This window comes from Canis lupus, chromosome X, assembly GCF_003254725.2.
Source record: "Canis lupus dingo isolate Sandy chromosome X, ASM325472v2, whole genome shotgun sequence".
Classification (NCBI taxonomy): Eukaryota; Metazoa; Chordata; class Mammalia; order Carnivora; family Canidae; genus Canis; species Canis lupus.
Window position 1 is genome coordinate 38,173,526 of NC_064281.1, and position 14,259 is coordinate 38,187,784.

The 14,259-nt window shown below is 41.9% G+C and overlaps 1 protein-coding gene across 2 annotated transcripts in view; it reads right to left on the reverse strand.

The window, feature by feature from the left end:
• Positions 1-14,259, reverse strand: part of EFHC2 (EF-hand domain containing 2) — a 195,008-nt gene that overhangs the window by 27,051 nt on the left and 153,698 nt on the right. For both annotated transcript variants that reach the window (XM_025468792.3, XM_025468796.3), the window contains 2 exons: positions 5,954-6,151; positions 4,015-4,107 (listed from right to left, as the gene is read on the reverse strand). In XM_025468792.3, the coding sequence (XP_025324577.1) occupies positions 4,015-4,107; positions 5,954-6,151 (291 nt within the window). The remainder of the gene's footprint in view (positions 1-4,014; positions 4,108-5,953; positions 6,152-14,259) is intronic.

A 14,259-nucleotide genomic window follows, 5' to 3' on the forward strand; every position in this document is an offset into this window, starting at 1 on the left:
CTATGTATTAGTGAAATGAATTTGATTGCTAACTAAGGTGAGTTCATACCAGCTACCACAGCACCAACTGGTGGGGGCTCAGGTAACCGGATGTGAAATGATTTTGAAGTCTGGTCCCAGCTCGAGGGGCTAATAAGGAAAAGACCTAACTGAAATCACAAGAGACAAATGGAAATGCAGTACAGGGAACTCTTCATACCAAAACACAGGCTAGGAAAAACACATGAGTAACAATCACTGCATGAAAGAAATCGGCCCAATCTTTAGCCATGTTGTTTTCCATCTCCAGATCTGAATTCACCCAGCAGGGCTATACAGTTGCTCAACAGCTGCCCAGCTGCATCCCACGGCAGGTAAAACTGCCCTTGGGCAGAGCGTGCACTGAACCAAAACAGCAAACTCCAGGCCTGCCTCCCACAGGAGATGGTAGACGTCAGAGAGGCTCTGGCTTAGCGTGCCACAGGAGGGCTGTGCAGAAAAGAGTCTGGTCAAGGCTCTGGAAAGCCCTGTGGAGTCTTTGGGGAACAATAAGAATGCAGAATATAAATGTAAGCTGCAGGCTGATGGGTCCATTAGGAATTAGGGCCGTCTTTGAAAGGAATCTGCGGAGATGATGCAAAACACCAAGCATGTGACCCAAATCGTGGCAGGGCATATTGGAGGGAGAGGGGACTGGGAATGTGAGACTTTCTACTGACTAGTCTAAAGTTTCCCCTGAGTGAGGGGCAGGGTCACTGCACAATTAGAGGCAGAGTTAGACTGAACGTAGTCTGCTTCACAATTCAGAGGGATGACCTCCACAAAGCTGAGCTGAGCTTGGAGGCGGATGTGTGCTGAGCCTGAGACGTCTTCGAAGCAAGCTGCGCAACAGTCATCCTCTGCCTTTCATGTTAAATCATAAAGGCAAAGACAAAACAGTCCGCTGAGAAAAGGAGAGGATGATGACTTGATGGCCTCAGTGCTAGAGAAGAAACATCGAGGTCCTCCAGAGGCCAGGCTCCCACATCACTGGACTCTCCAGGACAATTCATCCCCGGGGCCATAAGAGATAATCTAATAAATATCCATAGCTTCCTGACTGGAAGACAGCTTAATGTGCGAAACGCCTTCAGATCCAACTGTCTGAAAACAAGGCTTCCTCTATGTCGAAGGACACAAGTTTCTTCCAGTTGATTTCTAAGTCAGAGTGTGTGGTCTGTGGTCCCTGACTTTAACTTCTCTCCTCAACCCCACTCACCACCTAGCACTAGGTGCTGCTCTGAGTACTCTATATATGTTATTTCGAGTCACCCTCAGAACTGCCAGGAAGTGGGTATTATGTCATTTCAGAAGTAAGGAATCTGGGATCCCTGGGTGGCGCAGCGGTTTGGCGCCTGCCTTTGGCCCAGGGCGTGATCCTGGAGACACGGGATCGAATCCCACGTCGGGCTCCCGGTGCATGGAGCCTGCTTCTCCCTCTGCTGGTGTCTCTGCCTCTCTCTCTCTCTCTCTCTCTCTCTCTGTGTGACTATCATAAATAAATAAAAATTAAAAAAAAAAAGAAGTAAGGAATCTGAGGTTTAGGCAGCTCAAAAATTCTGCACAAGCGCCACCTGGGTGGCTCAGTCAGTTGAGCATCCGACTCTTGGTTTCACCTCAGGTCATGATCTCAGTGTCCTGGGATTAAGGCTTGCATTGGGCTCTGTGCTCAGCGGGGAGTCTGCCTGAGATTTTTTTCTCCCTTTCCCTCTGCCCCTCCTGCTTGTGTGCTGTCTCTCTCTCAAATAAATAAATAAAGCTTTAAAAAAAAAGTCTTGCACAAGATCACACAGCTAGCAGGTGGATGGATTCACAGAATACGAGAGACAAGGCAGGGGTGGAACTACCAAGATTTGACAACTGACTGGTTGTTTATAGATGATAAATCAAATAGGCTGAAAGCAGGTCTGCATCTGAATAGATCAAATATCAAGTCACAAATCTTTATTACAAGGTAAGAGACAAAAAGAGAAACACAGAGTTGTGAGAATCATTTAGAGGAGATAATCACTGCCAGCCAAGGGAATCTAAGAGGGTTTCATGGATGGGGTACTAACTGAAACGGGTCCTGGAGGAAGAGCAAGCTTTCAGTAGGTGAAGAAAACTGGAGGCTATTTTCTACTGGAGAAATAGCAAGAGAAAAGGCAAAAAAAAAGTGGGAAGCAGGAGGTATATATGCGAAATGTTAAAGAGCTCATGTGGAGGGGCGACTGGCTGGCTCAGTGGGTTAAGTATCCACTCTTGAGTTCCTTTTTTTATTTTATTTTATTTATTTATTCATAGAGATGCAGGGAGCCCAACATGGGACTCGATCCCGGGTCTCCAGGATCACACCCCAGGCTGCAGGCAGCATTAAACCGCTGTGCCACCGGGGCTGCCCCACTCTTGAGTTCCACTCAGGTTATGATCCCAGGGTCATGAGATCGAGCCCTGTGCTGGGCATAGAGCTGAAGATTCTCTCTCTCCCTCTGCCCCTCCCCCTGCTCATGCTTGCTAAATAAATAAATAAGTAAATAAATAGCTAGCTAGCCCATGTGGCTTTGGGAATGTGCTAACTAAAGAAAGCGGACTCTTAGGCCTGCCTATTCCATCTCAAGTCTGACCTACTTATCCCTCACACCGATGCTAGCAAATAAAAGCAAATTGAGCTGATAGTCCAGAAAATATCCCAGGTCAATCCAATGCACACATCCAATTGGACTGGCTCTCCTCAGTTCCCTTCTGATACTTCAGACCCCAGTTGTCCTGCATGGGATTTAGTTTTATCCGTTCCTTTTGTCTCAGATGAGGACTCTCCACTCTAGCCCCTGCTTAAGACCAACACTCTAACAGCCCAAAGCCCCCCGATGGAGAAGGGGGAGAAGGAGTTCAAAGCTAATGACTGTGGTCTTCCCTTAAAGCATTACAGAAAGTTTGTGAGCAGAAGAGCAGCACTATGACATTTTTGTTCTTAGAAGGTATTAAGCTGCTGTATATAAAGATGGATTTAAACATTAAGAAACTGGTAGGAGAAAGACCAACACAGAAGGTCCGTAATAGTCAAGAAGAAATATGGGTCAGAACAAGAGTGAAGATAGTGGGAATGGAGAGGGAAGAGTGGATGCAAGGAGTAGGAAGGAGGTAGAACTGTCAGGACATTCTTATCTACTGGATATTTGTAGGCAGTAATTCAAAATGGTTAGAAGCAGGGGATGTGCATTTGAAAGGTTCAGGGATTAAGTTACAGCTCTTCCTTTAGACTATGTGACTTTGGGCAAAAATATCTCATCTCTCTAAACCTCAGCATCATCACGTAAAGAGGATCATAGTTGTGACTCCCAAAGTCATTCTCACAAAACAGTGAGGTAATGTCTTCAGAGCAATGATGACATTGCCTAGAACACAGTTCAAAATGTCAGAGTTATGAAGATAAGTGAGTCAGAGTCAGGACTGGGATAATGCCACAGGAAACATAAAAGATGACCAGAATCTGCATAGCTAGGAGGGTGGTACCAGAAGTCAAAAGTAAACAATCAGCAGGAGAGCCAGGTATTTTAGAAAGTGGTTCTCTGTGCTTTCCTTTTGCAAATTCATAATCTTCACACTTTACATCTGGTGCTCTAGTAGGATAGAGTCCTGTGCTAATAACACTAGGCCCTCTTCCTGCATGTTTTTAACCAGCATGAATGACAGCTTTGAAAAACCTGCCCTGAATTTTAGATCTAATACCCTCATAACCAATGAAATCAGATGTTTCCATTTTGTCTCAGAAATCTGTGTGTATGTGTGTGTATCTTAATGTTAAAAAGATAAAATTTCAGTTCGTAACAGGCCAGTATTCAAAATCATAACTAACATTTCTTTTTGTGACACTCACATGGACGTGTGTCATCAATAATATAGTGGAAACAGTCAAGGGTAAACCAAGGGTAATTAGAGGTGAATGTATAACCAGGAATAGTCCCCCAAACAAAAATATGCAGGACAAACTCCATGAAGGGTGGAACTCTCACTTACCCGGACAGTATGGATCCCAGAAGATCATCAGACAAAGGTAACCTGAAGGACTTGCACAGCCTTCTGATGTCTTTGCTGGGTAATACTTTTTTTCTGCATTAAAACAAAGTAAACAGGTCTTTATGTACTTTGTGTTTCTCAAGTAACAATTACATGCTATAGGAAAGAAAATACAGATGCGTCCTCAAAATCTGCACATGGAAACGAGTATAAAAATTGGTATTGGAATTCACAATAAGGAAAAACAGTCATATTGCATTTCACCAACTTTTTCCATTTCAGAAGTCATCAGATTCTGTCCTTCCAAAGGCCTTTCCATCAAGATTCAGACTCTTGGTTGGTGATAGTACAGCATATTAAGGCTGCAGCCATGAGTGTTGCTCTAAGTAATTGATCTGCATTCTTGACCACTAGTCAAAACTTTCTGATATTTGAAAACACCTCTTCATTTGACAGGCATCTAGACCCTCCAACGCAAGTATTGTATGACCTGAGGGTGTTTTTCTAGTCTTTTCCTTGGACCCAAATCTGTAACCTGGAAGCCTCAGCTGGTGCTTTCACATCCACCTCAATTTTGTCAGATGACTTCTCCAGAGCAGCTCAACAGTGATTTTCCCCAGGCTGCCAGGGGCACAGAAATGCTTGTCCAATGTTTTCATTCAGCCAATGCTCTTCTAGGCACCAGGCAAAATCAGAACCAATAGGAAGGAAAGGGAGCTGCTGTATTCACAGTGAGTTTATAAGACAATGAGAGAATGTGAATGTCTAGAATTGAAGCTGGTCAGATCTGGAAAAACCTCAGAGCCATCTGATCAAGCAGCTCCATCATTCCCAGGAGGTGGTGGCCAGGGTCACACAAAACTCAGGCCATACAACCTCCAGAGGCTCAGGAAAGCTTAAGGGAAAATACCATCTCTACAAGAACTCAACAACAGTGTATTATGGATTAGGAAAATAAATCATGCTCATCATTAAGATAAACTCTGGGACCTCCAAAGATACTTAGTTTATGCAGCCAGCCACTTGGGTATGAACTTCAGGTCTGGGAATGATGGGTTAAATCATGGGGCAAAGAAATGGCAGTGGTACGTGGTAACAAAATCAGAGGCTAGAGTTAGGACTAAGATTTTCTAATTCCCGGTGAGTATTTTCCCCAACAATATCAGGTCTATGGGTAAGATGAACACCAAAACACTAAGATGGGGCTCCAGTTTATAAAAATGACTTAGTAAAGATCAATAGAAACATGGCAAATGTACTAGAAATTAATTATGCTGAACTTTGTTATTTTCAAGAAGAAATAATTTCAAAGAAATTTTATAGGAAGTTCACTTGTAAATTCTCTGTTCTCTGTATTAGAAAAGACACATTTGGGGATCCCTGGGTGGCTCAGCAGTTTAGCGCCTGCCTTCGGCCCAGGGCGTGATCCTGGAGACCCAAGATCGAGTCCCGTGTTAGGCTCCCTGCATGGAGCCTGCATCTCCCTCTGCCTGTGTCTCTGCCTCTCTGCCTCTCTCTCTCTCTCTATCATGAATAAATAAATAAAATCTTTTAAAAAAAGACACATTTATAAATCCCAGCTATCACTAGAATAATGTAAGAAGAAGACATCTGAGAATTAAACCTTCTAACATCTGGACTTACTATGTTTCCATCGAAAGCCTCTAGAAACCAAAAAAAAAGGAAATGCAAAGGGGTATCTTATCTTTTTTTGAAGACACAAGGGACTTTCCCATTCCATCAAAAAACAAAGCTCATCATCACTACAAAATATTGGTACCCAGATACTTTCCAAAAATGATTTAAAGTTCTTTTGCTATGTAATGGAGTATGATGGAACATCTCAGTGTTCTTTTAGCCCTTTTGGATAAGATATAAATTCCTTTGTTACATGGGTCCACAGAAACTTAAATGATCTACTAACATCGATAAAACTTACTTTTCTCGATCTTGGTATACACAAGTAGAAATGAGACTTTCAAAATTCTCAAAAGTGTTTTTCTTGAGCTGTTCATGGGCCTGTGCCATTAGGACACTCATATCAGGACATGGGTCCTTGGGTACCCTGTAGTGACGTGCAAGAGTTATAAGTTCATGGTCTATGAGTTTCCCAACAGTTAGACTCATAATTATGTCTCTGTAAAGAAAATGAGAAAACACACATGAAATTCCATCTAAGGATATTGTACTCTCTATTAAAAATATCCAAATTCCATATTATAAAACTTTTTATCAACTGCGCAGGGGACAGGGGACTATTTTTCTTTCATCAGCGACTTCATGTATGAGCAGCAGGAAAGCACCAGGGCTAGAATGGAAAACCATAAGCACTACAGTTTCTAAATAAAGTGGCATCTTGCCCAGAGTCAAATCTCTACCAGATAATAGCCTGTGACCAGAAAGCAAATCTTTCAAAGTCCCTGAATGGCCAAAAAACCTGTCACAGAATACATGATATTATTCAATGCCTATTAATCTTACTTTACACAAAATAGTAACAGACTTGGGGTTCTGGTTTTCCAGGGCATACAATTTTATAAATCAGCACATTAGAAAGGTCTTCTTGAGTTGGAGAAAGCAATTAGAAACATTTCTGCAGTAGAAACTAAGTCCAACACACCCTGCCAGTGAGAAAGAAGGGAGAGAGAAGAGTAAAAAGTGAAGAGCATGGCAGAGTTACAGTTGTCTGAGTCTCTCGAAGGCAAATGGCATTAAAATTATGGGGCAGAGCTAAAAAACAAAGGACAGCAACAACATATTAACAATTAAACTCAAAGCCTAACAAACTGGCGGGATTGTTTTCAATATATTCTCTGTATCAAAGCTATAAACCATTCAGCACGGGTAAAGAAAGTAGTACATCAAAATAGTTAAAATGCCAAATGTTACAGTGGTTACATGAATGAGCTTTTGCCATCTAGAAAATCTACTTACTGAGAATAATTCAGTTCCCAAGAATCCCAAATAAGTGATGGAAGACAAGACTTTATTTGCTCTTCGGCTATAGACCGTTTTTTTAGAATAATGGCTTTTTGTTCTTTGATGTATTTCTAGTTGTTATCATAATCATTGAAGATCTCTGGGCTCTCCTAGTCAAGAATTTCCTTAGATAAGAGTGTTGGAAAGCCCACAGCCATGATGTTGACCTATCAAAGGAAACTGCATTTCACCTCTATCCACTTCTCAGAGTTTCTGGGTTTTCTGTTTGGTTTTGCTATCTATCTATTTATTTATTTTTAAGATTTTATTTATTTATTTATTCATGAAACACACATACAGAGAGAGAGAGAGAGAGAGAGAGAGAGAGAGAGGCACAGAGACACAGGCAGAGGGAGAAGCAAGCTCCATGCAGGGAGCCCAACATGGGACTCGACCCCAGGTCTCCAGGATCAGGCCCCGGGCCGAAGGTGGCACTAAACCACTGAGCCACCGGGCTGCCCTATTTATTTTTTTAATGGGAAATGAACACCAACTTCAACCAAGAGGACCCTACAATTGCAGCAGGTCGGTTTGGGTCAGACAATTAGCTGGGGGCTCACTGTGTGGAAAACGCTGTAATATCACTTTGGCATTTGAGCTTTTCAGAGTCTATAACCTATTACAGCCATCCCAGCATACACAATGAGCTCTTGATGCCACAGACTGGGAGGGGCGCTTGAACGAATCAAATACTGATAATAACCCTTGCCATTCATGGAGTCTTAGCGAGGTGCCAGGTCCTGTGCACCAGGGACTTCTGGCATGGATCATCTCAACTGCCCTAGAGGACAGGGACCTTTTTTTTAAGATTTTATTTATTTATTTGGCAGAGAGTAAGAGAGTGGCAGAGGTAGAGGCAGAAGCCTCTGATGTGGGACTCGATCCCAGAACCCTGGGAACATGACCTGAACCAAAGGCAGATGCTTCACCGACTGAGCCACTCAGGAACTCTGATAGGGACTATTATCCCCATTTTACAGATGACAACACTGAGACACTGAATCTGCCCAACATCATGAAAGCCAGAATGAGAACCCCTGCAGTCTGGCCCCAAAGCCCATGCCCTTGCATAGTCTTCTGTCCCTCTTCTGTTGGGACACAGAAGACAGAATTACTGAATGGAATGGAGCTCAGTCAGGGAAAGTTTCCTAAAAGCTATAGGTTTTGGAGTTGATTGTTTATAGATCTCTACTCCCGTTACCATCCATGACCTCTGCTTTGAAGGCTACCATTGATCAGCATAAATAATAGAAAATAATTTCAGAAACCTGAGTCACCAACCATCTCTGACAGAGGGCTAAGTGACCACAGAGGAACCACTCTAAGGAAAGCCCCCTGCTCATTTAGGACACCAGTCATTACAATGTGTGTAAAATGGAATACTATGCAACCACAAAAAGTGTGTAAATCAGTATTTCCCAAAGATGCCCATGCTATATCGATAAGTATACGATCCTAGTGAAACTGAAGATACTGGTACCTACAGATTCATGGACGAAAACAGGTGATGGGGATTAAGGAGTGCTTTTTGTCCTGATGAGTACCAGGTGATGTATGGAAGTGGCTAATCGTTCTACTATACACCTGAAACTAATATAACACTTTGCTAAGTAACTGGAATTTACATAAAAAATTTAAAACAATAAAAGGACAACGGATACGTGCCAAAACATCTACAATCTTATCCCTGATCTCTGAGATTTATATACACAGACGCATATATAGAGAATTTCTGCTTTTTCTCAACTTCTGTAATAAACAAATACTACTTTCATCATCATAAAGAAAAACCATTTGAAAACTTTTTTTCTTTTGAGGGTAGAAACAGTGTGAAGAACAGTGGCACACTCCCAAGGACAAGGGAAAAGAACGTGTGTGGCAGTAACTAGAAACTCTCCACGCACTTTTAACTAAACTTATTCTAGCACCACCAGGTCATAAAAGTTTATTTTCCTTTTCATTGGGTAAACTGAAATTGTCCTGGCCTCACTGCAGTTAGAATTTCTGTTGGATTTCTGCATGCTTGGGTTTTAAACGGCTCAGTATCCCACCGCTTCCAACGTCTTTCAGTGAGGCTTTCAAACAAGCTGCCCCAGACTTAAAACTGTCTCCAGTCACATGAGACACCAGGCGCCCCCGGAGCAGAGGCTGGTGTGGCCAGTGTGCCCACTGCGCCTACACAAGGCAGGTCCCAGGACTGGGGATCCCAACCAGGAAGTGCCAGACTTGTCAAGCAGACCTCAAGTGGCTGCCACTACTTTGCCCTCCGTTTGCCATGTATCCCTTCTATGTAATTCACCCCACCCAAACTTGAATGGGCTTCACAAAGAATGAGGATCTTTTCACCCCGCCTTTTCTGTACTGGGGTAATAAAACACCCAGAACACACAGTGTACCATCGGTGGCATTTAGCACATTCACAACATTAGGCATCTATCTACTCCAAAACATTTTCGTCACCTCGAAGAAGCCAGTCACTCTGCTTTCTCCCTTCCTCCTTGCCCTCTCCCCACATGGCAACCACTAATCTGTTTTCCATCTCTGCAGATTTGCCAGTTCTGGACATTTCATATAAATGGAATTGTACAGCATTCCATTTCTGTGTCTGGCTTTTCCACTGGGCATAACGTTTTCATGTTCACATCCATGCTGTAACGTGTATTAATACTTCATTCCTTTTGGGGGGCTGAATAATATTCCACTGGATGAATGTACCACATTTTGTTTATCCATTAATGCAATGATGGACGTTTGGGTTGTTTCTTCTACCTTTGGGCTCTTGTAAATTGTGTGCCACTGTGAACATTCATGTACAAGTTTTAGTTGGAATGCCTGTTTTCAATTTTGAGGGTTTATCTACCCAGGAGTAAAACTGCTGAGTCACTTAGGAATTCTATATTTAATCTACTGAGGACCCATCCAACTGTTTTTTTTGCATGTTGTTTTTGCTAGCAGCAGCCACGAAAACAATGATCCAGCTTTTACCACATATAGCCCCTTCCTCACTTAAACCTTCAGAGTGAACCTGAAATACCACCTGAGAGCAAAATCTGATCTTGGGGCTTCCTGCACCTTCATTTAAGGGAAATGAAAATTCATTTTAAAAGGGGGCTTTGATTGCATTGATCTGGTGTTCTGTGATTACTAGTGCTAATCGCTAACACTCAAAATGGCAATATCTTCGTCTTTACTCAACATTGTACTCTGTTCCTGGCAATAATATTTTACACGGATCATCGCGGTATTATTTAGCTAATCTTATAAAGGATGCTGCCATGATTTTCTCTCCGTTTTTGTAATTAAAGTCATAAGAGTCAAAAACTAATGCCAAACTGCTCTAGGGCACTGAAGTAACCATGCAGAATTTTGAAACATGAAATGCTAAGCTGTTTTACAAGACATAATTCCATTAAAGTCACCCACTCAAGTAATAATGAATAAAAACTTCACTTTAAAGCTTGGAATCTCAGTGTATTGTCTTACACACTGAATTGCTATAGTCTAAGCAATAACTTTCCTACCAACTACAAAAATTAGCTTTAACATAAACAAGGGCTCAAGAATCCAAGCTTTAGGGTCACCTGGGTGGCTCAGCGGTTGAGCGTCTGCCTTCGGCTCAGGTCATGATCCCCAAGTCCCGGGATCGGGTCCGCATGGGCTCCCCGCAGGCAGCCTGCTTCTCCCTCTGCCTGTGTCTCTGCCTCTCTGTGTGTTTCTCATGAATAAATAAATAAAATCTTTAAAAAAAAATCCAAGCTTTGGGCTCTGAGGCTTACAAGAAAATCTGGCTGCGCTTAAATTAAGCCAAGCAGAAATTTTGATGACAATTTACTAATCAGAAGCCAGGTCTATCTGCTCACATCCTACACTCCCTCAGGTCTTCTCTTGTGGGCCTAAGCTGCCCACGCAGGGCAGGAAATCCTCCCTCACCAGCACTGACATCCCAGCCTGCCACACTACTGGACCAGCGTGCTTCCAGTGGGCAGGACAGAGACAGCTGGTAGAATACGTGTCAGAGGAAGGAGAGACAGAAAGACACATCAAAATAGGATCAGGACAAACATCTGAACAAATGGATTTTGCTACCTGCCTAAACCATAGTTCAAAACCATGTATGTTCTCAGTGGTGAACAAAGTCATATATAGCCACTTCGTCTGGACACTGCCCAGACCCTCAGTACTCTGGGGAGGACATTTATAGACTTATGGTATAAATGGTGTCCCCTGGAGTTGTGTGACATGGTGGCCTTGCCAGAGAAGCCAAAGGACTCCAGAGAAAAGAGAAACACGAGGTCAATCTCAGACTAAGAGAATCATCTACTCTGGCCTGGGTCGGAAACCTCTTTGCAATCGGGAGGTGGTGGGTGTGGTTTAGTGGGCAAAGTATGAGCTTTTGAATTACACAGACTTAGATTAAAATTCCAGCCCCACTAATTCACTAACAAATAGGAACTTTGGTAAATTACTTCTCCAAAGCTCTGTTCCTCACCTGTGAAAATGGACAAGACCATTTGCTTTGCTGGTCATGCCAGGCCTCTGTTCAAAACCCTCTGAGGGCTTGCCCTCTTTCCCGAAGTAGAACCCAAAAGTCTCATGATGTGGTGTCTGATGGGATGTCCCCTTTTCTACCTCTTGGGCCTCATCCCCTCTTTCCCTCTGTACCTGCCATATTGCACTCCTTGCTTTTCCTCCAATAAGCCCGATACATTCCAGCTCTAGGATCTCTGCACTTGCTGCTCCCTCTACCTAGAATGTTCTTCCCCAAAGACAGTTACACAGTTTCGTCCTTCACCTCCTATAGGACATCTTCACATCTGTTTGGGTGTCATCTTCTCCGTGAGGCCTTCTCTGACCATTCTTTTTAAAAATGTGACCCCCTCCCTCCATGAGTCTGGCACTCCCTAACCACTCCTCTGCTTTCTTTTCCTCAGTGGCACTCATCACACGCTAATCTGGTGTATCATTTACTTTCTTATTCTATCATCTTTATCCCTCAATTAGAATGTAAGCTTCACAGAGGACAGGGCTATTTTGTTCACTGCTGAATCCCCAACACTTTGAATAGCCCCTGGAACACAGTAAGTGCTCTATAAATAAATAGTTGGCTGAATAAATGAAAACTAAGGGTTAAGTTAGCAAGGTGTAAAAAATATTTAGCTTAGTGCCTGGCACAATGAATGCCCAATGAATAATAATGACTTGTATTACTCTCCTCATCCCACAATGGAGATAGTTTCAAGTTGTATTAAGCTGAAAGAGTTACTTCTCTTAAGCAAGTTCATCTTGGAAAAAATGTGAAAGGTTTCTGATAACTAAAATCAGAGAATTTATCCCCAGAATGTAAAAGGAGCATGGTACACTTGTTTTAATTAAGTCATATTCAGGATTAAGTCTGAAGTGATAAAGTAAATAAGCTCCAGGTATGCCTTTCTTTATATAATGTATGCAATGCATTTGAGAAGCTGCACAAATGCTTAACTCTTAGCAATCAAATTAGGTGCCCCTTTTCATTCTCTGTTACATATAGAGATGCTCTATCCTCCTTACGGTCATTTTTTTTTTAAGATTTTATTTATTTATTGGACAGAGAGAGAGAATGAATGAGCGTGTGTACAAGTAGGAAAGGACGAGGGAGAATCAGGCTCTCTGCTGAGTAGGGAGCCCAATTCGGGACTCAATCCCAGGACCCTGAGATCATGACCTGAGCTGAAGGCAGATGCTTAACCGACTGAGCCACCAAGGTGCCCCTTTTTGGTCATTTTTAAAGGGCAATGGCACCTAACACCTTAGCTTTAAATTCCTCTGATGCCTGTCAAGTTCTTAATGACAGGCAAGCATACTGGACTCTGAAATAAGTCCTCTGAAAACTAAAGAATCTTTTGACAGTATCATAATTACTGCCAAATTCATCTGCATTGTAAATTGATTTTGTGATATGTTTTCTCCAGGAGAAGAAAGTCTGCATTGAAAATCACTGACCCTGTTCTCTTATTCCAAACGTAAGCAGACTTCTAGTTTTCTCTCTATGGCTGTTCTAATCTTCATTTCACATCAAATGCTATGGCTTTTCCTGTTTTGACATGTAGTGGAATGCACATGGTAATTTTGATTTATTTAGTTTGAAATCCAGTATATCTTGGTGCACTCGACTCTGGGGCTGTGTAAGTGTAGCCAAGCAAAAAATGAGAGATTCTCATGTAGTTAAGAGTAATTCCTGTGTATTATGAACAATATTCCTCAAAGAGGTGCAATTTTAGAAACCCTTTAAAGCCACTCTTCTGTAATTCTTCTACAGTTTGGTACAGTACCATTTAATTGACATTTAAAGAGGCCTGGACAACAGTGTTTTTTGGTTTTTTGGTTTTTAAATTATGTCAAGATTTTTTTGGTAGCAGCAAATGAAAAGTGTGGATGATGGCGCTTAACTTGCAATGTGGGCAGAAAGGAATGAATATTCATTTCATTTATAAGCAGAGCTATTCATTTTCTAGCACCTTCCTTTTGGCTAACAACCATCCTGTGTTCAAGGATTATTTGTCTCCAAGCCAACCTCATTTGTTTGGTTTTCTTAACTCTTTCTCACTGGTTGCCGGATGTTTTAGAGGCCATCTTGGCCCCTGTGACAATGGGAGTGGGGGATGGACCTTACATGGAAGGCCACCCCATATAGGTCCACAGGTCTTTCTTGATCAAACAATGGCCTCAATGAGACTAGGTCTGTGCCTTCCAGGTGTTTAGAATTTATTAATTCAAGGCTTACTAATATCAAAACATATCAAATAAAACATAATCAGTCCTAATTCTTCCTGAACACTCACTCTAAAATACAGAATTTATTGGCTTTACTCCATTATAAAAGGAACACATGTCTAAACAGAGAGAATTTGGTTAATAATAAAAGTGAGGAAAAAAGCCATATACATTCCCACTGCCCAAATATAACCAAGTAATTAAACATTTTGGTATATACTTCTTTGAAGTCTCTTTTCTATCCACAGATATTTAATTGCCTGTTCTTCTTAATAGCTGTGAACATATATTATGGCCTGCTTTTTTCATTTAACTAATACATTTCATATTATCACATACTCTTCTGAAAGGAAAATGCTAAACCATCCTATTATTAGATACTTTGTGGGCTTTTCTCAAATTTTACATAAGTAATGTCATGATGAACATCTTCATGTGCAAACATTTGTCTGTATTTGAAATTATTTCCTTTGGTCACAGAGGAAGGAACAGACTGGCTAACTTGTGGTATAGGGT